The 23,927-nt window shown below is 50.5% G+C and overlaps 1 protein-coding gene and 1 long non-coding RNA gene across 4 annotated transcripts in view; both read left to right on the forward strand.

The window, feature by feature from the left end:
• Positions 1 to 1,916: 1,916 nt before the first annotated feature.
• Positions 1,917 to 13,546, forward strand: LOC110301992 (uncharacterized). Of its 2 annotated transcripts, none has more exons than XR_003837609.2 (3): positions 1,917 to 2,389; positions 2,570 to 2,649; positions 13,368 to 13,546. It is a non-coding gene; the product is annotated as an uncharacterized LOC110301992 (long non-coding RNA). The 2 variants fall into 2 exon arrangements; XR_002378760.2 differs by lacking the exon at positions 13,368 to 13,546 and adding an exon at positions 4,236 to 6,324.
• Positions 13,547 to 15,372: 1,826 nt separating this feature from the next.
• Positions 15,373 to 23,927, forward strand: part of Onecut1 (one cut homeobox 1) — a 29,024-nt gene continuing 20,469 nt past the window's right edge. For both annotated transcript variants that reach the window (XM_021171907.3, XM_021171908.3), the window contains exon 1: positions 15,373 to 16,904. In XM_021171907.3, the coding sequence (XP_021027566.1) occupies positions 15,800 to 16,904 (1,105 nt within the window). In that variant the 5' untranslated portion in view covers positions 15,373 to 15,799. The remainder of the gene's footprint in view (positions 16,905 to 23,927) is intronic.

Here is a 23,927-nt window from a genome sequence, read left to right on the forward strand (position 1 = left end):
CTTATTGTGGGGCAGTCTAGACCGAGGAGGCAGCTGACATATTTTCAAGTATAAAGGAGACTGGTTCTTTACACTTAAAAGAAGAGTCCATACACCACAAGGGGCCTTCTAGCTATCTGAGGCTGTCTGCTATAGTGAATATTAGCCCCTCTTCTAGGTATGTCGTTTACACTTCCTGTGGATTAGTGAACAGATCTCTTTATAGGACTACATCTGTCTCTCTCTTCCACAATCTGTCCTACCCTAGGGGGAGGGCTGGCGGGAAAGGGTTAAAGGTTTTCTGGTCGAAATAGCCCAACAGAAGGGGCCCGGCCCAGAGCTGAAATCTAAGTCTAATGACCGCTGCCCTTCACCTCGCTGCTGTCCACAGGCCGGACCTGCGGCCCGGTGGGGGCCGGGACCAGGACAGGACACAATGTTCTTCGTTTAACATTTGAACTTCTCCTATCCGAGGCAGCAGGCCGTTTTGTCCTGGGGTCGCTGACCCTCGCTCCCCCATCAGCTGCCCTGAAACATTAATTGAATGACAGATGGTCATTTTCGGGGGCGCCAGAAGCTGCGCTGGCCAGTGGAGGGGCTCAGGCCGAGAAGGCCTTGCTTAGGCTCTGCCTGCTGGGGGTGGGCGGCCGCAGGGCCTGAGGGCTTGAGGTGGGTCACAGCGGCTGCACGCGCTGCCTTGGCCAGCTCCTGGAGAGGTCGCGGCCTCGAGGGCCGCTTCACCGGGTCCTAGCGCCCCTGCGCCGCGTCCCCCCCCCCCCCAACCTTGCCTGCCAAGCGAAAAGCTCCCTGCAGCCCAGTACTGGATGGGCCTCTGGCCCTCCATTTCTAGCCCAAAGGCTGACGTCCTGAATCCTCTGTAAACAGGATCTGGCACGTGTGCACCCCAGACTCAAACGGCTCAGGCCGACCAGACCTCGCAGGAACCAGGTCTGTAGAAGGGTTTGCTCATCCTGAGCTGCCTGCTCTACTGACTCTACCTCCAAATTTGCCCTTCCCAGATAGAGGCTACATGGGCTTGGCAAGTCCCAGGTGGGGCTCATGTGCTGCCACCACCCTATGTGGAGAACTCCCGGGAGTCCCTGGTTTTCCAGAGATATGTAGGTAGACAGATGATAGATAGATAGATAGATAGATAGATAGATAGATAGATAGATAGATAGATAGATAGATAGATGATAGATAGATATCCCAAAGATTCCTGGAGGCACCAGGACCCAACCCCGCATCCTCCGCTGCCTGCCTATCCCAGTGTCCTATTTCTTTAAAATAAAAGCTGTGAGCCCTACAATTACTGGGATTACAGTGAGCGGGTATTGATCTGCAGCCTGCATTGTAGGATAAAGCAGACTGGCGGAGGCAGACATGCTGCCCAGCCGCCACCACCCCTCCACCTCCTAGTCCTGCAAAGCTCTTTAAAAAAAGAAAAAAGAAAGAGAGAAAGAAAGAAAGAAAGAAAGAAAGAAAGAAAGAAAGAAAGAAAGAAAGGAAGGAAGGAAGGAAGGAAGGAAGGAAGGAAGGAAGGACACGATTCTAAATGTTTGATTTCAGATACACTATTAACACCTGCAGAGGGGGGAAGAAGAAAGAAAAAGAAAAGGGGGGCAGGCCAGCCGCCATACCTCCCTGGAGTGCCCTTGGGGACTCCCAGGACTGAGCCAGCTAGACAACCACCTTCAGCCTCTTTTTTAAAACGCTTTTTTTTAATTACTAGGGAAAAAATATACACATAAGCAAAAAAAAAAAAAAAAAAAAAAAATTCCTCCCGGCTGGCGCGAGCGGGGGCGGCGAGCAGGCCGGGCGAAGGCGGTAACGCCAGCCTAATGCACAGATAGCTGACATCAACTTCCGTCAGGCGGCTCCGGGAGATCGAACCTTTCGATTGTAACTGGGACAATTTGCATAGTGATTCCCTTTCAGAGCTTTCTCGGGCCCATAACAAGCGCAGGCAGCTATTCAAATGCAAGTTGCGTCCCCAAATGCGCGGCTGGCCTGAGCTAAAGGAGCGGCTCGTCACCGTGCGAGCCGAGACCAGCGTTGGGGTTCTGGGTCACCTCTTTTCTCCCGGCTTTTCCCTAGCTCTCCGGTTCCTGAATTAGCTGTTTGTTTATGGCTCCAGACGTGTGTGTGCCAGCGAGCCGAGGCAGCGCGCAAGGGAGGGAATTGATCTTTCCTCAGACTCAAAGCTGGAGCCGAAGAAGTGCGGGGTTTGGGGGGTTCTGAGTGGGACTCAGACCCTAGGTGCTGAGGGGAAGCCGGTGGGCTCTCTGGCCCGCTTCTCTAACCCCAGCGACCTTGCAGGAATCCTCAGGCCTGAGAGCGCCCGGGCTCTGGGCTTTGCAGAAAGTGGCGGCGGCTGTGTCCCGGGTTTTAAAATCAACGCAAAGAAAAGGTACCTGCGACGCGGCCGTGATTACTTTTTCCGGTTCTGCACAGGGAGGGCGAGGGATGATTTATACGGGAGAGCTGGGATTGAGGAGTTAAAATTAAGCTCTTCCTTTACTCGTTTCTCATTTAAAATTATGCCTCATTGGAAATTATGCAAATTGACTCGGGTTTCCCTTGCTCCTAGGAGGCAAAGCTGAAAGCTTGTCGCGTGTCAGAAGCAACCTGCCATGAAATCCGCTAATGCGCCCCGACTCGCCCTTCGCGGTAAGCCAGCCTCTCAGGTCCACGCGGCCGTGGACCAAGAAGGGGGAGTCAGTGCGGCCAGGTGTGCCACGCGGGTCCTCGACTGAGCTCGTGGCCACGCGTACAGAGTGGGAGCCGGGGGGCGGAGGGCAGAGCCCGCGTCACGCCCGGGAAGCGGAAAGGGGGAGCCCCCCTCCCAGCCCTCCTGCCCGCCACCGTGGGTAACAGGTCCTCCCCGCGAGTTTAAAGCAGCAAATGAGAGCGGAGAGCTGGCCTCGGAGCGGGGTGTAAACGCGGGTGGCGGGCACGCGAGCGCGCGGCTGAGCTTTGCGCGCGGTTCTTCTCCCGAGCTGCGCGCCGCGGCCCCGTGCACCTGCTTTGTGCGTTTTGTACAAACGGAACGGGCGGGATCCATTCCTTCGAGCAACACCCCCAACTGAAATCTGTCTGTTCTTTCCCCCCACGTCTAGTTGACGTTTCTACATCGCTCAGATTACTCCCGTCGCCCCTTGGAATCTTACCCAACCCTTTTAAAGACAATCACGGCCACTGACCTTGAGAATCTTAAATGCCGTGGTATAACTATCTCGTTCTCTTCTCTGGTGGCTAAATTTGCGTTCTGATTGTGGGTTTTTTTTGTTTTTTGTTTTTTGTTTTTTTTTTTTTAAGTACTGGGGGAAACGTGGTTCATTTAAGCCTGCAGACTTAGCTAAACACATTTTCAAATATTCTTCTCATACTACTTCATTGCTGAGAGCGAGCAGGATGCTTCCTTGTGGTGCTTGCTTTTTGCAGAACGCACAGGGTAATTTTCTCAGGGTTTTTTGTTTGTTTGTTTGTTTGTTTGTTTGTTTTGGTATCTTTGAAAAACGTATACTGTTTCTCTGTTCTTTCCGTAACCTATTCTTTAGCAACCAAAACAGTAAAAGTGTTGGAGATCGAATAGTGAGTAAAGCAGACACATTGGGGCAAATAAATCCAACATAAATTGAAAGCATATTGCTCCAATTCAGGACAAAGCAAATAGAGCTACGAAGAAGATGCGAGCAATTAATATCTGTGGGGGAAACGGGTTTAAAAACTGAATAGACTTTACTCACAAAACAAAAGGAAGCCAAAAGAACTAAATACGTGGCCTTGCCCTTGAATGTCCAACTGAAGACAAGAGGCCTTCCCAGAGCCATCTTGGGCAAGTGTGCAGTCAGAGGCTGTGGAGAGGCAGATTCACTTTGAGACAGTTGCATACATTTTCAGCAAACTAGAACCAATTAGGGGACCTTTAGTTCTGGCGGGAAACTATTTTAATTTTATCTCTGCCTTGGGGGGGGGAAGCCCTGGCAGTTAAGTTATTACTGGTTCCTGTGGAGTTAATTTAATGCAAATAGTCTACTCCCCTGTCAGCACAGGAGAAAGTAGAAGCCCTGGGGGTCAGGAAGGGCCAGTCAGATGGTGAGGAAGTCTCTTGGCTCTGGGGACAGACTTATAAGACTCTGAAGTAACATTGGGCTGGTTGCTTCTCTCCCTCTCCTAAAACTGTAACTCAAGATGTAAAAGTAAAAGTGTTTTCATTTTTTTTATTGATCCCACTAACATCTTTCATTATCCAGCATGTAGCCACAGCAAATTATTGCTCATTTGATACTCAGAATTCTATTGACCATGGCTTTCGTCGGAGAGAGAATTCTAACTACTGCTGCTCTGGGCTCAGAGCTGAGGTTGGAAACAAGTAAATCTAGCAAGAATTGATGGAGACATGCTGGTGATTGGAGCCACGTGGCCTTGCATAGAAACCTGCTTTTTACTCTGCCTGCCTTGCTCCAATTCAGGAAAAAGGTCGGCCCCTTTGGAACAGATTTGCTTACTTGGAAGGTTGGATATTCATTTGGCAAGTTCTTTCCAGCTCTAGCCAGGCTGGGGGAGAAAAGGAGACAATGGAAGATCGCTCCACAGGCTTTTGGTCAAAGCTAACCCAAGGCAGGAATACTTGAAGAAATATTAACCCAGACCTTTGGATTCTGCCACATGAAGATCATGTCCTAAATTTCAACCCCACCCCCACTCCTTCAAGACTCTAGGGCATTACGGAGCTGCTAGAGCGGAGATGGTACGCTGAGATCTGAGTCTGGTTGGCAGTGGGCACCCAGCCTCCATGACCGGAGCCACAGCCATAGTGTCCAACTGTGTGAAGAAGGAGCCTATGCCCAGAGAATATCTGATCTTTGATTCTGGAACTCACAGCTCCAGGTTGCTGGAGAGAGTTAGTCCCTAAATGAGGCTGGAGAAGCGGGCAATGAGAAAGACCAGGTGAGTCCCCCAGGAAGCCAGTCACGGAGTCCGCATTCCTGTCACAAGAAGCTGATGCTGGAGACCCAAAAACTTGACCTGCCAAAGGGTGCCTGCCCATCTCCCTCCTGGCCTAGTAAGGGACCTCCACCTCACCTCCTCACTGCCTCCATCTGGGAGAAAGTCACCTCGACTCAAAAGAAAGCAAGTCTTAAGTGAATCAGACCTCAGAATCTGTCAGATTTCCAAGGAACAAGTCAACCCATACCCTTCTCCTTCAGCCCTGACACCTGAGAGTCTGTGGAAGGGATGGCTGGCGGGGCTTTCATTTCAACAAGTACTGGGAGCTAAACCTTCTAGGCCGGTTTCCAGAGCAGCAACAAGAACATAAAGGGAAGCAATTAACGGTTTTCTAACTGAGTCCCAGCTTGTGCCGCCCGACTACAAACCTCAAGGTGCATTTAAGGGCGCTAAGGGACCTGGATAGGTAGTGGTTGTTTTTGTTTGTTTGTTTGTTTTCCTAATGATACTGTTAAATGTGTGTGAAACCACAGCCAAGAAGCCACATTGTTCCAGAACCAGGCAGTAAAATTGTAGGAGTGAACACTGCAGACAGCATGCCCAACATGGAGTACGGGGAAACATGGAGTATGGGAGACATGGAGAAACTGCGGTGAACTCTGACACTTACATTGAACATGTTGGGAGTTTGGAGGAAAATACATTGTGGGCTTTTTTGTGTTTTTTATGTAGTTTTAAAAACAACAACCCCCCCAAAACCAGGCTGTTGATGCAATCATAGCATCTCAGATGTAGCATATTTATATTTCCCCAAATATATCCACAAGATGTGTGTGTGTGGCCTAGGTTGGTGTGGAAAACAAACAAACATTTTGCTGATTCCAGCACAAACTCTGAAAACCAAAACAAACAAACAAACCACTATGGGGGACAAGGGGAGGGTGACTTTAAGCAGTCCTTTCTATAGGGGTGGCTGGCTGAGGTCTGGGACTGTGGAGTCCAGAAAAAAACTAAGTAGATCATCCTGAACTAAAAGTTACCTTGGGAAACAAGACTTGAGATACCGGGTTGAGGTCATGTGGGGGTCATCCAGTATTCCTTTGGAGCATAGCATAGCTGAGAACTTAGCAGAACTCAGTCACTTCAGACTGGAGATTGGGAAATTTCTTCCCCTGGCGTGCACAGCACCAAATCTGAGTTAAGGTGTCCTTGCCTCTCCCTCCTCTCCCTCAGGATGCTCCTGACAGAGGTACTGCACTTCCCAACTGCCTTAGGCCCCTCGGGGTGTTGCCAGGCAAATGAAACAAAAAGAACTCAATAGTAAATTATTTTGTTCAGCCTTCTGTCTTTTTATGAAAATAAAACCCAACACTTTGTCATTTTTAATCGCATAAGCAGACAATAAATCTAATTTTGATATTGATTTTTTTCCAGAATCAAGTGATTTTTTTTTCTTTTGCAGTCTGTTGTGTTTCCTTTCTGAAAAGACTCGTTCTCTGTTTACCCTGTGGGGATGGGGCCCGTGGATCCAATAGGGGGTGTTGCTACTCTGAAACACAAACTTCATAGTGGACCTCAAAAGAGATTTTTCTCCGAAGCAGGAAGTTTGGGTTTGGTCTAACCGGTTTCAACTTAGCCACCCTTATGTCCTGAAATAGAGCTAAGGCTCAGGTGGTGATTTTAGTAGTTATAGCCTCTGAGATTCATTTCGATTTTCCTCTTTAATTAATAAAATAAAGTAAAATAAAAACAAGCACGCAGAAGTCTTGCTGACGCTGACGTCCGGAGTCAGCATAAGGCTACGAAGCCCTAGAAACTCTTCCCAAATGATGGCAAGTCCGAGCTCCAGCCAGACGAACCTTGGCAATAGAAAAAATCTAGCTGAGAACCTTCAAGGGGGTCGGGCAACAGCAAGGGATCACAGAAGCGCAGGAAGCGCAGGTGGGTCCTTTGCTCACCTGCCCCTTCTTCAAAGAGGGGGGAGGGGATTCCTTGGTATTGGTGCTCAAAATAACTGGCATCTTTTACTTTGACCGTCAAGGGGTGCAGACGCCAAAGGAGGTGGAGGAGTGCAGGAAGCTAGGGGCAAGAAACAAGACTGGAGGTAGGGGAGAGAAAAAGGAGGGAAGGATGGAGGAAAAACTGGAAGAGAGGATGTAGGATGAAAAGAATGAAAGGTTGTGTTGGAAAGGAAACGGAGAAAGGGAGAGAAGGAGGAAGGGAGAGTGTATTAAGAGACCAAATAGACAAAAATACATCAGCCTTATTTCTGAAGAAAACTATGATCGACCCACCTGCCCCCAGCACCGGACGTCCTCTTGCCCCTTTCGGCGCCAGAGCAAAAGTCGCAACTTCCCGCTCTAACCCAAAACACTTAAGCCAGGATACACCAGAATCGCGGCCAGGCCTGCCTGACTACCCTCAGCAACCCGCAGTGGCTGGGCAGCCCTTCGCGTGGCTGTCAGGGTCACCACGACCTCTGCCCTCAGAGGCCTGTCCTCCTGCTGGGGGGTGGGGAGGAGGGGACCGGGCGACTGAGCTCTTTGCAGAGGGGAGGAGGGGACCACGAGTTTGCAACTGTCCCTTGGGCTCTGACCTTTCTAGCAGCCTCCCAGGGTCAGGATGTAACCTTTCATATCCCCCGCTGCCCGCGTTCCCCCTAGCTGTGGCCTCTGTTAGGGGACAGGGAGAGAGGTCGATGCCAGGGCTGGCAGCCTCAGTGGCCGCAGAGGACCCGATGTGGGTGAAGACCTGAGCCTGCCTGCTCTGGATGCCTAGAGTTCTCAGCATCGCAGAGCAGCCCCGGGCCAAGACCCCGTTAACCCGGCGCCTAGCAAGTGGAGTGCAGTGGGAAGCAAAGGTTGCGCAGCCTAGGCTGCCTGAGGGGTCAGCTATCCCATCCCTAGGGCCCGGGTGAGCTGCGCGCTACAGACCTGTCCAGCACCCCCCTGGTCCCCAGGAGGCCGCAGCGTTTGACCCCGCTTAGGGGACCAGTGCCAAGCTAACCAGAGGAAAAACCTAGGCTGAAGTACTGGCCGCAGAGGTGCGGCCTCCTGTCCCCTCCTGGACACTGGGGCCCAGCTCCTTCACCCACTTCCAGAATCTTCTGCCTTCGGGGCGCCTCCAGAGGGCTCTCCCAGCGGAGAACCGAGCAGAGGTTCTCCAAGCAGCACACCGGAGGCTGAGGCTGCTGTAGCTTACCCGGCCCCCCAGCCCTCCATGGCTTGGGGTTTTCGCGGTCTCCCCAGCTGGAGCCAGGGCCGCCAGAAGCCAAGAGCGTTAGGTTCAAATGCATCAAGGTTCCGAAGTCATTTGTCCGGGTTTCATAAATAATTTTCTTCTTACACTTAAGCCCAATTCCTGCCCCTTTCCCGTTTTTATTGCAGGGTTTCAGTGGCTTAAAAAGTTTCCAAGGCGGGTGGGTGGTTGTTCCCTTTTTCCATCATTAATGTCATTACTATGAACTATCAATAACCTTGTCGTTGGGAGCCGAGTTTCACGGTATTGATCCGCGCGGCTATTCATCTCTGCCATGCAAGACACGGAATAATTTTCGCATTACAGTAGCTTGGATTTGCTTTTAATTCATATTTAAAGCTGCAACCGGCTCAGTGGAGCGCTCTGTGAAAGACTAGAGGCGCCTAATTAATAATAAGTCAGAAACGAAGGAAGGCACCGGCGAATAAATAATTAATACAGACATCTATGTCTCTTTGAATATTGCTCCTTTAAAAATTTAGACTTACCAGGACCATACTGTAAGTCTGCCATTTATATTACAGGGATGATTTAAGAAAGCTATTTTTTCCCTTGAAATACAATAATGAATTATTTATGGTGTTTTGCAAACCTAAGTTCCTTCATTAGCCGGCCCCTCTAGTTTGTTTCTTCCAGGTGGAAAACACCGGTTTTTAAAAATAATTACAATAAACTCCCAACAAGAACCCCCTACCAACATTAGATTCAGAAGAGCTAGGACAAGGCACAAACGTGAGAGGGTCCGAGGTGTGGGGCCTCCTGCTCTGGAAAAATACTGGAATCTGCCACATATGGGGATTTGTCCAGGAGAGAAAACAAAACCCAGAATATTGTCCGGTGACCTTCGGGTATTTGCTGGCACCCAATGGGACAGGTTTAAGAGTACTCGAAGTCCTGAAATGGCCCCAGAAGAGAGGTGGCTAGGGTTTAGAAAGTCATCCGTGCCTCTCCACATATATATTCACTATAAAAGTGTTGGGGAGAATGGAATTTTAGAGGGCCGCTATTGAAAAGTTAGGGTTGACTTTCACAGTAGTCAGGAGCTATGGGTAGCCTCAGAGATTTACACGGTTGAAGATGATAGGAGTGATTGAAAATCTACCGAGGTTTTTGTGTGAGATGGACTAGGATTTGTTTGCAGTGTTGTTAGCAATATTGATTTTTTGTTACTTGGATTAATGTATGTTAAACAGGAAAATGTGGGCATTAGTCAAGTACATTATAATCATCTATTGTTGAGAGGAAGGTTTCTCAGGTGATGTTGGGAACCAGGGCACCAGGCAGTTCCAACAGGGAGGAAATACTCTGGTGTATTTGGAGCATCTGGAACTGGGGGTTGGGAAGGTGACAAAGTGGAGATGGGGCAGATTCCCCTGCAGTTTCACCCTCCCACCCACCCTCTCCTAGTAGGGTTGCAGCTTACCCAGGTGTATTGGCCTTAATGACCCTCTCTTTAGTTGTCTGGGACCTCATCTCAGGCACGGGGATTCCAGTGGCAAAACAGTGCACCCACCCACCCCCAGACACACACACACACACACACACACACACACACACACACACACACACACACCTACTCATAGCCATGGGATGGGGCCAGATCCAGAGAAGCCTGTATCAGATAGACAGTTCCCTGTGCCTTGATAATCCTCTGGGTTGGCTCTTCTTCAGTCACACCGACTAACACACTCTACTTCAAGGCAAGGTGGAGATGCGATGGGACCAAAGTTTTTTTCCTTTTCCTTTTCCTTTTAGTCCCACGTATACATACACACACACACACACACACACACACACACACACACACGGGGGGGGGGAGGGAAAGAGGGAGGAAGAGAGAGAGAGAGAGAGAGAGAGAGAGAGAGAGAGAGAGAGAAACCAACTGGTTGCATTTACGGAGCAAAACCTCTACCGCCTGCAAGACCCCTCTCCCCGAAAGGGCGCCCAGGCCAAGATCTTTCCCCAACCCCATAGTCAAGCAGAAGAACTCTTTTATCTTAGGTTCTGAAAGGCGCATGAAGGCCAACAAGGTCTGGAGGTTGGCATGGAGCAGGGAATTCTGCTCCACTCTATAATCCTAGGTGACGGGTGGTGCTCAGGCTAAAGAGGCTTCGCAATGAGTCTCTGGGTCAGAGACCGAGGGTGGGGACAGACCAATAATGTGGCTGGTCGGGACAGAAGTGGGGAGAAAACGAAGTATGGAAAGTGAAGTACCAAGAGACGGATGAATCTCCCCTTGGAGAAAGCAAAAACCAAACCAGGCAGAGGCTGAGGAGGGAAGAGCAGGCAACAGGGCAGGCGCTTGGAACACCTTGCGTTTTATTTTTAAATCTTCTAGGTGTCTGTGGGTCAAATAAAGACAAGGGCAGTAACGATTATTCTGTTAAATCTATGGTACTTGACTGGGCAAACACTAATTGATTAGACACCAAAATGATTTGTTTAAAGAGTTTTCCTCCTTCCCAAGTGCAGCTGTTCTGGGCCTGCGTCGGCGTTGCTGGGCGACCGTAGAGTTCGCCAAGAGGGCGTGCCTCCAACCGGACTTGTGGAAGGTTGGCTGGTCCAAGCCCTGCGCATCTGAAGCTCCAGGATGGGCGGTGGCTGGTGACTTCTGCTTTCTAATTATCTCCAAAGTCGGGGAAGAATATCTTACTAGAGAGCATCTCTAATACACTTGGCCTTCCATCCACCCCTCTGAGTTTTCGCTTCTTTGAGTCGCTTTGAATGATGCAAACACATGGCCCACTTCCTTTCCAGTTCCCAGCTTTGGCTCTCTACCATCAGGAAGCCACTGCTAATCCGTCATAGACTTCCAAGAGATGAGGACTGGAAAAGGAGTGTTCACGGCTATCCCAAATCTGCAAAACTCAGAAACATTCACTGCTACCCCAAATCTGCAAAACTCAGGAATGTTCACTGCTACCCCAAATCTGCAAAATTCATCTTCTCCCCATTTGCTCCCTCACAATCTTGGGCAAGGTTCCTCCCTCGTTACTATAAAATTATGACTAAGAGAGAAAACCCATTGAAGATCAGACCATAGAAGCCCAATTTCCCAGGAGTCAGGTTAACCTTCTGCAGGTGGCTCTGCCACCTGTCACCTAGGAGCCAAACACCTCTCCCTCAATCACACTGTGACACCCCTTCGATGTTCTTGACTTGAAGGCACAGAGTCTTTGCCAAAGTATGCGACCCCCCCAGAAAGAGTTTCAATCCGTTGCTAGTTAACCCAGGGTCCCAGGAGAGCAAGCGGTTTTCTTCCTTGCCCAGGAAGTAACCAACGCTCTTGGAGTGGTCAGTTTTCAGACCGCCACCGAGGCGGCTCCAAGCAGTTCCTGGAACTCCTCATTAGGTGGGGTTGAAGGGAACCAACTGCCCTTCCGCCCGGCGGCATCTTCTTCGGGGATTTGGGGGATAAAAGACAAAAGAAATGGTGCGGGAAATGCTGGGTTTAAACCCATTTTCATGCGCAAAACAAATTTGAGGGAGGAAAGAGGGTAGCTGAACAGACGAATGAAAGCTATATAGACATTAAATACAGGGGCAAAGCTTGAAAGAGCGTGTTGGAAGCACTGATCCCCACTTCCTCCACCAGAGTGAGAAGTCACATCCACATCACATGGAACTGGGAAATAATGTGTTGTTTTAATTGTTTTCAATAGTAAATCATCAGGCCACCATTTTTCTGTAATTCTTATCTATTCTAAGCCAACAGCAATTTTATGAATAAATTTCTCCAGAGAGGGAAAGACTCTGGGCACAACAGTAGAACCCTACAGGAAGCAGCTAGAATAAAATCTTTGACCCCATTCTATCAAGAGTTCAGCTGAAGCCAGATGCCATCTGCATGTCCCTCCCTGGGAGTTTCATTCAAGTTTCAGAAATGTTTAGGCTTCAAATGCTGTAGCTAAGGATCTCTTACCTGAAGCCCTGGGTAGGAACACTTTCTGAAACCCAGGACGGCAGTCACCAAATAAAGACTGAACACCTGATGCCCCAAAGAGCATAGAAACATTTCTTTTGAATGGTCCATATGTTACACCTCTACTGTTCACAAAGAAAACCAAGCCATTAACCCTGAATCACATGGGCCATTCTTAGAGAACCGCACACGTGGCCAGCATTTACAAGAACAGCCTTTTTCACAAGTCTGATGGCATTGCCCTGCAAACTGTAGCCAATCTAGCAGAGGACAAATTTCACATACCTAACCACTCCCAGGCATTTACATATAGAAACATCAGTGATAGAGCCTTTGCCCAGCTCAAGGCCCCAGTAGCACAAAAGTTGGGTTCCAACATGAAAATCCTGCAACAAGCATCTAGTTGAGCCTTTAGCCCCTGTTTTTTTAAACTTGTATTTTAATAGTTTTTACATTGCTCTTCTTTGATTCTCCTTCAGTTGCTTAGAACTGAAGCAGTTAAGTTCTCTGCTTCACACACTTAACTGTCCAGTTTCAAGGAATTCTTCTATAGCCTCTCCCTTCCCTTAGGATTGCTTCAATCCATCTTTGGTCTTATAAGGCAGGCAAGTACTATAGGCTGCAGGAAAGACGTGAGGGGGGGTGGAGGGGGGATGGACAAGCTTTGTGCTGGGCACTCCTAGATGAAGACCAGATAACAGCAGGTAACTCCAGTTCCCTCAGAGACCAGAAAAACATCCTTTCTACCCATCATACAGAAAATGCTTCTGAGGGGTGAAAAACACCATGCTTCTAACTCAGCAACTACAGAAAAATAGTGCTTTTAAAAAAAAAAAAGGTGTAAAATAGAGAAGGAGGCGAAGGAATAGGTGGAGGTGGTGGTGGAAGAGGAGGAGAGAGAGGGAGATTTGTAAGCCAAGTCTGAGATTGGTGGGGGTGGGGTGATGTCAAACACTGAGGGGAGCAAGGCCAAAAGATCCTTCCTCAACTTCTATTCTCCTTTGGGAACCAAAGCTGAAAGAAGACACCTTTGGACAAGAGTCCCTTTTAGCAGACTTGAGCTCCTTGATCCCACACCTCTCCGGATGGGCTCCAGGGGCTCAGCTAAGAGTCACCGTGAAGGAGTACGTCCAAGATCAAGTCTCTAATTAACTGGAGGACAGTAGCACCATGAACGATATATGAACTAATTTCTTTCTTTCTTTCTTTCTTTCTTTCTTTCTTTCTTTCTTTCTTTCTTTCTTTCTTTTTAAAGGAACAGTCGTTCAAGAAGAGATGGCCATAAGGGCAGATCAATCATTTCAATGGGATTAAAATATGGTGGAAGGAACAGTTGAGCTGAGATTATTTCAACCCATCCTTTGGTCTTACAAGAGATGCAAGCACTCTATACTACTGGAAAGGAGTTCAAGAAAGAAGAGAGAAGAAAAGAAAAGAAGGAAGGTAGATTTGGTTTCTAGAAAATATTTTGTACTTGAGTGTATCTGAAGCAATGATAAATAAATTAAATTAGTATTATTTTGGTTTTGGCCAATGTATCCCCCCCATGACCTTTTCCTGGGGGGGTTCAGATTCCTAAATGATCATGACCAAGCTGACTTGAAGTAGGGTCCGCAGGAATTATTTGGGTAGGATGAATCCTGTTCTGATGTTGAGACCCAGCAGAGTTAGTCTTCTAGGAAGTCTTTCTGTATCCACTGACCTTGACTGTGGGCCTTGTGCTGTTAGAGGCAGGCACTTGGGTTAAGAGATGAGCCTGTTTGTACCTTAACTGATGAGATTTCGGGTTACCACACCCTGGGTTGACCACACCAAAATTTTCTTATAGACCCCCACCACCACGACTCAATCCTAGGCTCTCTGAAAACCGTTACAAGGAAACACAGGCGGTGGGTTCTGTGTTTGGCGCAGAGCAGGCCTCAGACACTTTGTTCAGTAGCTGAGCCCTGAAAGCCCGCTCTGAGGCTATCTTTATTGTGAGCACCGCTAGCCCCAGGCTGAGGCTCGGCGCTGACCCGGCCGTAACTGCCAAGGGCCTGACAATGGGCACATCTGTCCTTTCTCCAAGGGATAAAAGCACCTAAGCAGACAAGGCTCTGCCTTTTGTTACGGACTTTTTTCTTTCTTTCTTTTGTAAATAAAAGAAAGCCGCGGCATGTGGCGGCCGGGTGTGTGTCCCACACTGGGGGCCTCCCCACGCGTCCCCACCAGGCTGAAGGCCCGGGTTCAATTCCGGATTGGAGCGTGACTGTGACAGGGGCACAATTATGCCCAAAGCTGAATTGATTTTCAAATCTGGAGGCTTCTTGCAGGGACGCCAGGAAAAGGAAAGCGTCCCTGCGGTCCAAGCTGCTCGGCTCAGCCGCGTGCACTCTGCCTGCGTGGGGTACTTCTTCCAAGCCTCTAGGTTCTTTTCTAGAAAGGCTGTGGAGTAACTAAAAAACCAGCTCCGCCCCCCTCCCCGCCCCCTTCCATGCTAACCAGGCCCTCTCTCCTGTCTCCCTCAGTATCCTCCAAGCAGAGTTAACCAAAGTGGGAGAGCCATCTTAATTGGGAGCAAAGTGACAGACCTTCTCTGAGGTCTGGGACAGTGAGGGGTGGCCTCGATCTGAGTGCTCCTCACTGAGTACTGATTCCTGAGTGCTCCTCGGCCCCGGGCTCAGATGGAGAAAAATGGTTCGAGGAGTACTTGAGAGGACCATGGATGGCAGTTCGGGATACAGTGTCCCGACCTAGGCCTTCAGGGTATATACGTCCCAAGTCCCCGTAGAACAATCATTTAAGGACAGGGAATGAGTTGGTCTCCAGCGATCCTCTAAGGAATAAAGCCCAATGGGCGAGCGGGCTTTGGGCCATGACATAGTCTCTACTCCCCGCCGGTAACCTGTACCGGGAACTAGCAACCAGACTCAGGGGCTCTGGTTCTCAAACTAGCTGGCTCACGGTGACAAAAACCAGGCAAGAAAGTCAAGATGGAAAGAGAGAGGGAGGTAGTGAGGAAGACCAAGAGGTAGCAAGTCTCCGAGGACTGTGGCGGCGGCTCCAGGTCGCGCTCTGCGCGCGTCCCGTGCACGTGCTCACTGATCCCGGGCCATTCGGCGCCGCTGAGAAAGCTCTGCCCCCCCCCACCCCCAAACCCCACCCCACCCCCTCGGTTCATTTGTGCTGGGACGTCACGGAGCGCTGGGACCGAGGGGGCGGGGCCTGGCAGCGCGCATGCGCGCTGCGCCCGGCGGGCGTGAGGGCGGGCAGCGGCAGCGGCGGCGGCTACCGAATCGCAGCCACAGTCTGCAACAGTAACCGAGCCATGGCTCGAGCTGGCGGGCGGCACAGGCAGGCAGCAGCCGCGGCAGGCGCACGGGCCGCGTCAAGGGAGCCTGGGGCAGCAGGATTCTAAGAAGAGGGGCGAGAGGGGGCCGGGCTGGGTGGGCTAGGGGTACCGCGCTCTTCCAACAGCACGGGTCCTTTCTGGAAATTAATATTAAAAGAAAAAAAAAAAAACAGAGGGGAAGGTGGGAGCAAGAGAGAAGGCAAGACACACACAGAGAGAGCGAGAGACACAGATCCCCACAGTGAGAGGAAGAAAGGCCACAGTCGCAGGCAGCCGATGTGAAGACTGGACTCCTTGCGCCCCTCGCCGCCTCTGCCCGGCCACATCGATGTTGCAGCCCGCTCGCCCGCATCACGATGAACGCACAGCTGACCATGGAGGCGATCGGCGAGCTGCACGGGGTGAGCCATGAGCCGGTGCCCGCCCCTGCTGACCTGCTGGGCGGCAGCCCTCACGCGCGCAGCTCCGTGGGACACCGCGGCAGCCACCTGCCTCCCGCGCACCCGCGTTCTATGGGCATGGCGTCCCTGCTGGACGGCGGCAGCGGAGGCAGCGATTACCACCACCACCACCGCGCCCCTGAGCACAGCTTGGCTGGCCCCCTGCACCCCACCATGACCATGGCCTGTGAAACTCCCCCAGGTATGAGCATGCCCACCACCTACACTACCTTAACCCCTCTGCAGCCGCTGCCGCCCATCTCCACCGTGTCCGACAAGTTCCCTCACCATCATCACCACCACCATCACCACCACCACCCACACCACCACCAGCGCCTGGCGGGCAACGTGAGCGGTAGTTTCACACTTATGCGGGATGAGCGCGGGCTGGCCTCTATGAATAACCTCTATACCCCCTACCACAAGGACGTGGCTGGCATGGGCCAGAGCCTCTCGCCCCTCTCTGGCTCCGGTCTGGGCAGCATTCACAACTCCCAGCAAGGACTTCCCCACTATGCTCATCCCGGCGCGGCTATGCCCACCGACAAGATGCTCACCCCAAATGGCTTTGAAGCCCACCACCCTGCCATGCTCGGTCGCCACGGGGAGCAGCACCTCACGCCCACCTCGGCCGGCATGGTACCCATCAACGGCCTTCCTCCGCACCATCCCCATGCCCACCTGAATGCCCAGGGCCACGGACAGCTCCTGGGCACAGCCCGAGAACCCAACCCTTCGGTGACCGGCGCGCAGGTCAGCAATGGAAGTAATTCAGGGCAGATGGAAGAGATCAATACCAAAGAGGTGGCGCAGCGTATCACCACCGAGCTCAAACGTTACAGCATCCCACAGGCCATCTTCGCGCAGAGGGTGCTCTGCCGTTCCCAGGGGACCCTTTCGGACCTGCTGCGAAACCCCAAGCCCTGGAGCAAACTCAAGTCGGGTCGGGAGACCTTCCGGAGGATGTGGAAGTGGCTGCAGGAGCCGGAGTTCCAGCGCATGTCGGCGCTCCGCTTAGCAGGTGAGGCGCTGGGCGCGTGGGCGAGATAAGGGACTGACGGTGGGAGGGAATGAGAAAGGCTGGGCGCGCTTCGTCCCGCTCCGCCTCCCCTTTCTTCAAGAGAGGTGTCCCTAGACCTGGAAGAGCCAGCTCAGGGAGTCAACCTTCTCCTCCTCCTTCTCCAAGGGCTCAGCGCATTGGGCTAAGGGAGGCTTCGAAGACCGAACAAGGTGGCCTCCGCGACTTCGGGGTTGCGTTTGTGCTCGGGGACAGAGCTGCAAGGTTTTGAGCCGCGGGCAGAGAGACTCTTGGAACCTGGCGGAATCTCAGCGGAACACAAGAGGGTTTAGGAAGGGACGAAGCATACCGAGAACTAGCACCCTTGCTCAAAGCACATACCCCGCGCGGGCCAGGCGCTGTTCAAGCTGCCAGTCAGTATTGGCTGAGCTGGCTGCGGCGACCCACTCTTGGCCGGTTTTATTGGCGCCACTCGCAAGGGGATCCGCACTTCAATAGGATGTGCACACAGATTCCAAACCTGCAGGCGATCAGTGCATGGCGGGCTGCTTTGGAGGGGTTATCACACATGCGCTGAGTATATAACCAGCTGTGGAAAGGAAGGGGACAGAGGTGGACAGTGACCAGATCCCCCAGGAAACTCCCGGTTGAGCCTGGGCTAACAACTAGCTTTTGCGTCGTCGTCATGCCTTTTTTTTTTCCATCTAAGTCTCTGTGCTGCTACTGGGTGGGAATGTGTAAATGTCTTTCGAATCAGCAAGCCTGTCACCCAGTTCAAAATTCCTAGCAGGCTGTTTGATTGGGGAGCGGGTCGGGGGACGACACTGAAAGTCTCAGCTGCCAAGTGCAGGCACCAGGCCTGGGTCCTGTAGTGGGCCAAGAGACCTAGTGGACAGCTGAGCTCAGCTGGAACTGCATCAGGGATCCAGGCACACTCAGCGACCCTTGAAGACGCGAGAAAAGGGCAGCCTAGGGGCGGACTGTGTTCATGAGACCTGGGCGGAGGTTGTCGCATTGATTGACTCCAGTATCCTTGTCCTCCCACCCCCAACCCCCCATCCCCAAGACACACACACACACACACACACACACACACACACACACAGCCTCATCTGAGCCTTGCGCCCAGGTCTGAGTCTTGGTGAAGAGAAAGGTAAATGCTGGAATGAGGGTTTGTTAATTAACTGATCGTTCTCCATTAATTCGTCCCTAGAGAATGAAAGACAGTCAATCCGCTCTGAGCCGAGGGCACTGAGCCGTTTCACAGACTAAAATCAAAGCATGAGGCCGAACCCCCCTTCCCCCACCCGGTGTCTGCCAATGAGAAGCTGGGGAGAGGTAGGTGTGGACTAGCCCCAGATCCTAGTCTGCAAGGCTACCCTAACGGTTCCCCCAATCTGGGCTCTAGAGGCCTTCCCTCACGAATGCTATACTGCTTCAGCCTCTGACCACCCAGAATTTCTAGAATAGCTAAGCCCTTTGCTATAAAGTTCTCAAAGCAGACTCTGGTTGGTGACCCCAGGAATCTGATGAGGCCTCAGCTCAGATGGAGGACCTGGGCTGACGGAATGTCACCCCTAAGCCTTCCCGGTTCCATTCTGTAGCACTCTGTGTCGCTCCATTGGGCCCCTGCGAGCAGCTGACCTTGCTGCTCTCTCTCCCTTCTGCTCCAGAACCTCCCACTACACCTTCTTGAAGCCATTGCTCCAGACCTTCCAAGCAACGTAGTGCTTTGAGGCTATCCATTGTGGGGTCCAGGAGTGTGGATAAAAAGCTACTCCCTCATGAAAGTCACACCCCACTACTTGGTGAAGACACTCGAGACATCAGTGACATCCTACTTGGTCTCTGTCACTGCCCGGAAGGACAGACTGATATGATAGGCCCTGTACTAAGAGGATTGCTTACTCCTGGAAACCTAACCTGTCTATCCTATCTATGCAAGGCCCACTGACTTCCAGATAAGAAAATTGAGCCGGGGATTTGGGGGGTGGCTGCTTGGTGCTGGGGAGCCCTGTGAAGGAAGACCAAGTTCTAGAACCTGTGCACCAAAGGGATGAGTCGGGTGCTGAGCTCATGGGACCTAGAAGGTCGCCTTAGGGATATCTACACACCTAAGTCCAGATGGCTAGCTCTCTGTTATTCTTGGCACCAGGCATCTGGCCCTTTCCTAGAATGTGTGGCACACGGGAGGCGTCAGTGAACGTAAAACCAGGGGACACTGGATGTCATGAGACACAGCAGAGCTCCTCCTATTTCATTTCATTTCTTTTCTTTCTTTCTTTCTTTCTTCTTTTCCTATTTGGTTTCTTTAACATAAAGACCTCAGTGAGGCGGGGGAGGGGGTTTGGGGGAGAGAGGAGGGGGAAAAGGTACTCACAGCAAAGAGCTCAGAACCATCCCATTCTCCAGGAAAGTCGCAGCCTATTTTGGAGCCACTAAAGAAAACCCAGCCCTGCTCATTGATTTCTTTCTTTAAAGAGAAGTCGGTTCCTGATCCTTGAAATGATGACTAGCAGGCCTCGGTGATGGAGCCTAGGACTGACCCGCCTGATGCTTTGGTGTGGCAACTGCAGGAACTTGGTACCTGCTCTCCAGGACCAGCCACTGCTGCTGCTGCTTTGTTAGCTGTTCCGCCAACAGAGTAAATCAGCATCCTTTCTCAACCCCTTTATAAGACCCTGCTGAGTTCCTTTACTCTTTAGTTGGAGAGAGGTGCTCCACTCGCCTCTCTGTGTTCCACTGTAGCTTGTTTGGAGGGTCAAAATCTTCTGCACGTGGCAGTATGTTTGGGGAGGCGCCTTCTGGTGTATAAATTACAAGTGCTGGTGAAAGACTGGAGGAAATTCTCACCAAATTAACTACCTTTTAAAAATCAATATATGTTGCCTCAACGTAATGCTTGCTGCTGCTCATTAAAACGCAGCGTGACCAGACGCGCACGCCGCTTCTGGTCCCGAGTGGGGTGGGGAGACTGAGCTAGGTGCCCCGCCTCTGATGTGGGCGTCTATCAAGACAGGAGGAGATTAGCCTCCAATTAAATATTCCAGAAGGCTTTGGCCCCTCGGCTGGCAGCACGGAAAGAGACTGCAAGAGACACCCACCAATGAATGTGACTATAGTAGCACTGTGCACCCAGGAGGTGGTGGCTGCTCAGGTCCTCAGCCCAGGCAAGGTCCTGTGCTAAGCAAGCCGACCCTGCTGGAGGTAAGGAGACCACCGAGCCCTGCGCGAAGATGGCCTGCCCTGCAGCACCCGGGACTTCGCCCCCTTGCGGTCGGGTATTTATTTCTCTGTGCTAAAGAAAGATCTAAACTGAGGGAGGATGGGGGTGGGGGGAGTGTTCCTACCTGGAAGTGGCCCTGAGAAAGTCTTACCCAACCCAACCTGGGCCGTGTTTGCTGTGAGTGGCCTTGCGGCCTGGTTGATTGATAACTGGCTCTGCACACGTCCATTTGCTTTTGTGTTAATATTTATCCCGACCGGTGACATTTCAAGTGTCTGGTGCTGCCTCTGCAGCGACAGCCAGGCAGGAATGCTAGGCTGGGTCTTAGGAACAGCATTTGTTCAACCCCTGAAGAATTCTGGGTGGAAAGAGAGAGAGGCCAGGACTGGGCACAAGAGATGCCAGGGCTGGAAGGGCCCCTGGGCTACAGAGTGAGAAAAGAAGGCGGTGCCACCTCACTGATTTCCTGGCGCCCTGAGCTGTGGCTCTCCCGTGGTGCAGCTGCTACTAGCCCGCTGCAGCTTGAACAAAGGGCCCGCAGGGCGCGACCGACCGTGTCCGCCTTGGAGGCTGGGGTCAAGGCCTGAAATGGCTTTCTCCCAGCGAGGCTAAGGGATAACCCGTTATCAGAAGGCAGCCGAGAGTCCCAAAGCCTCCAGGGATGAAAGGTGGGGTGAACTGTGGTAGCTGAAACACACACACACACACACCAGATATGAAGTCAAAAGGACTTAGGACTTAGTCATCAGAAGGCTCTGAAAGGCATTTTTTCTCACAGACTCTATCTATCCCCTCCGTGGGATATTAGTTGGCTTTGTGGTTTTTTTTTTGTTTTGTTTTGTTTGTGTGTGTGTGTGTGTGTGTGTGTGTGTGTGTGTGTGTGTGTGAACCCACGTCCTATGAGGAGAGGAAGTGTAGAAGTTTGGGTGTGCCTGTGGTGATAATTAGCAACTGTAGTTTTTGTTGTGGGCTAACCCTGCTGTGGTGTAGTGACCTTGTGCACAACACAGAGAGAACACCCACCAGAAACAAACCCCATGGCATGTTCAGAAGGTGTCTACCACCTATTGCATCCTCCCCAAAATGCAGCCTAGTGATCTTTGGATAATCCTGACCTGCGATTATCAATATCATCCCCATATGCCCAGGGGCCAGGGTATTGCGGTCATTCCAGATCCAGCCGCTTACAACGGACACAGAGGATATATAGCCAGTAGTGCGGCTATATCGTAGCAGCAAAGCCATTCAAAACCTATAACGTAACTATCTTCGAAGCTTTCTGCCCTCTGCGAGCCGGGCAGAGGCAGAGATGAAACTGGCTTCGCTCCCAGACTTCCGAACCCAGGTTCTATTTGCTGCAACTGGAGTAGCTGAGCAGAAGACGCTGCTCACGACCCCTAGTGGCCACCTGGCGAGAGAACAGGAGATAGATGTTATTCTGGCTGAGGCTTTGTTTTTAGGGCATCCTTGTCTTAAAATTTTTCTAAGCCGCGTTTTGATAGGAAGAGGGTGTGGAGGAAGAAGAGGATGCAAGCTCCATTGAGGGAAACACGATTCCTTCCCTACCAATTACAGCTCGAATTCTAAGCTACCCACCCCCTAATTGTAACCTACCAAGAAAAGGTAAATGTTTTGATTCCCTGCCCGAATTATGCTGACATTTTACCTGAAAGGAGCGATAACTGCAGAGGTGACCCTGGCTCTCTGAAGTCGGAGGCTGTGACCAGAATAGTCCGCCCAGATTAACAGTTCCTTTGTTTTGCTAGCTTCCCAGCAAACTGGCCTGAGTGAGTCAGAGGGCACCCCCCAGGCTTGAAGCTTAGAAGCCTTTGTTTTTCCCTCCCGAGGGGTGAGTGAAGGAGCTGTCAGAGCCTGCAGGCATGGAACCCGGGCCCAAAGTCAGGACCCTGGACAGAGCCCCGCAGCCCCGTAGCCTAATCCTGGTCTCTGTCCCTAAAAAGGCAGCCAAGATGCTACAGGATCCCATGCTGTAGCAAAGAAACATTAATAGCGAATATTCTGAAGTTTGTGAGAGCGAGAGGCCCCTCCTGGAATAAACACTGGCCCAGTCGGGTCCTCGAAAAGATCAAAACCGTCGTCAAAGATCAGGTGTTGATTGGTTTGTTCCTACGTGGCATGGCACGTGCACACAAGCATATAAAATCGGAATTTGCGTCCCGGTGGGTGTGACAGGAGTTGGATCATTAAGCTAAAACGTTCAATTCAGTCCCTTTGATCCGTGCTGGGGAAAATCTATAGTCATCTCTAATCTACGAGGTCTTTAAGGAGGTTGTTACACTAGCTGTTTGATGTCGTCATCTTCCACATCCGTGGCAAATTCAGCTAATCAAACACGCTAGTCCCCAAAGTTCTCTCAAGCAACAGTTCTTACAGAGTATACCGGTAAAATCCATTCTTGGTTTTCTTGTAAAGAAAAGGAAATATTCAACTCTAATGGCTGTGGGTAATTTAGAGGGAGGTTCCCAGGTGTCTCACTCCTCCACTTCCATAGTGAGTGGCAGCCATGTCCTTGAAGTGGTAATGTCCAGCGTTCTCGGTAAACTGCATATAATGGCGTATTTAAACACATGTTCATTTTTGTAACTCAACCCCAGTGACTCGAACATGAAATAGCCAGTTTCATTTCAGAGCCTATTTAAATACTAAGATCTCCACAGTTTGATAAAATGGAATGTTGCCTAACTTGGGGTAGCTACAGCAAGAGGATTTCATAAAACAATGCTTGTTATAGAGTCCATTTCTAATATATAAAAAAAATTCAGCCCATATGCACCACCAACCATTTCCTGTGTGTTGACTAAGACAAGTGTGCACCCTCAGAAGATAGACATGTCATTTCTACGTGGTCCAATAAGAAGGAACATCTTATTTCTAATGTAAATGAGTTTGGTATACAATCATGCATTCCAATACCACCCATTTTACGTTTGTTTTTTTTTTAAATAAAACAAGTATATTCACTCAGATAAAGCTTACTCTTCCTGAGGTGACAGATGACTGGGCCAGCCATGTGACAATCTGACTATTTGATACAAACATACAGTTAGTAATCAGAGCCTCATTGTTCTATCATCTACATAACCTTTCTTCCCAAAGATGCTATGACGGAACAAATAGCTTCTAAAACATTGTCTGTTCGTTTAATGTGTTGATTTAATAAGACAACAGCTGAGCAGAGCCCAACCCTAGAGGACAATTCATCAGGTTTGTCATACTGGCGAATGAAAAGAGAATTTCAGTTGTTTGTTCACATTGTATTTATTTCATACTGTGGTAGACATTCCCACTTAATACTCCCTGTCTATGCCAATGGCTCATAAGTCTTACTATACGTGGAAATTACTTAAAGGCCTAAAACAACTAATGTCTGACTGTGACCCCATATATTTCAATTTAATTGAATGGGGTGTGACCCAGGTTCCCAGGTGATCTCATATGCATGGAGGTCTGGGATCCTATATAGTGTGTGGTAGTTACTCTGCCTTTCTCTGATGCTTTCTGTAGTGGGTTAAATAATTTGTCTCTAGTCATCCCACTGGAATTTACTGATGCCCTGGACTCAGTTTCCCTAATTTGAAGGTCCTGGCCAAACATATCCTCCACCAATAACTTGTATTGCCAGTTCCAGATCACAATCAATACACCCAGAATGTGAACATCATTATCTTAAGCATCCGTTTAACAAGGTCTGTGCATCATGAAGGTCTTGAAATTATAGAGTAAATTTCTTCTCTGAGGCTCTCAAGGAAAGCTTTTGAAACAATTCCTTCTTCTCGGTG

Source organism: Mus caroli, unplaced genomic scaffold (genome assembly GCF_978045245.1).
Source record: "Mus caroli unplaced genomic scaffold, Mus_caroli_1 scaffold_11, whole genome shotgun sequence".
In the NCBI taxonomy this organism is placed as follows: Eukaryota; Metazoa; Chordata; class Mammalia; order Rodentia; family Muridae; genus Mus; species Mus caroli.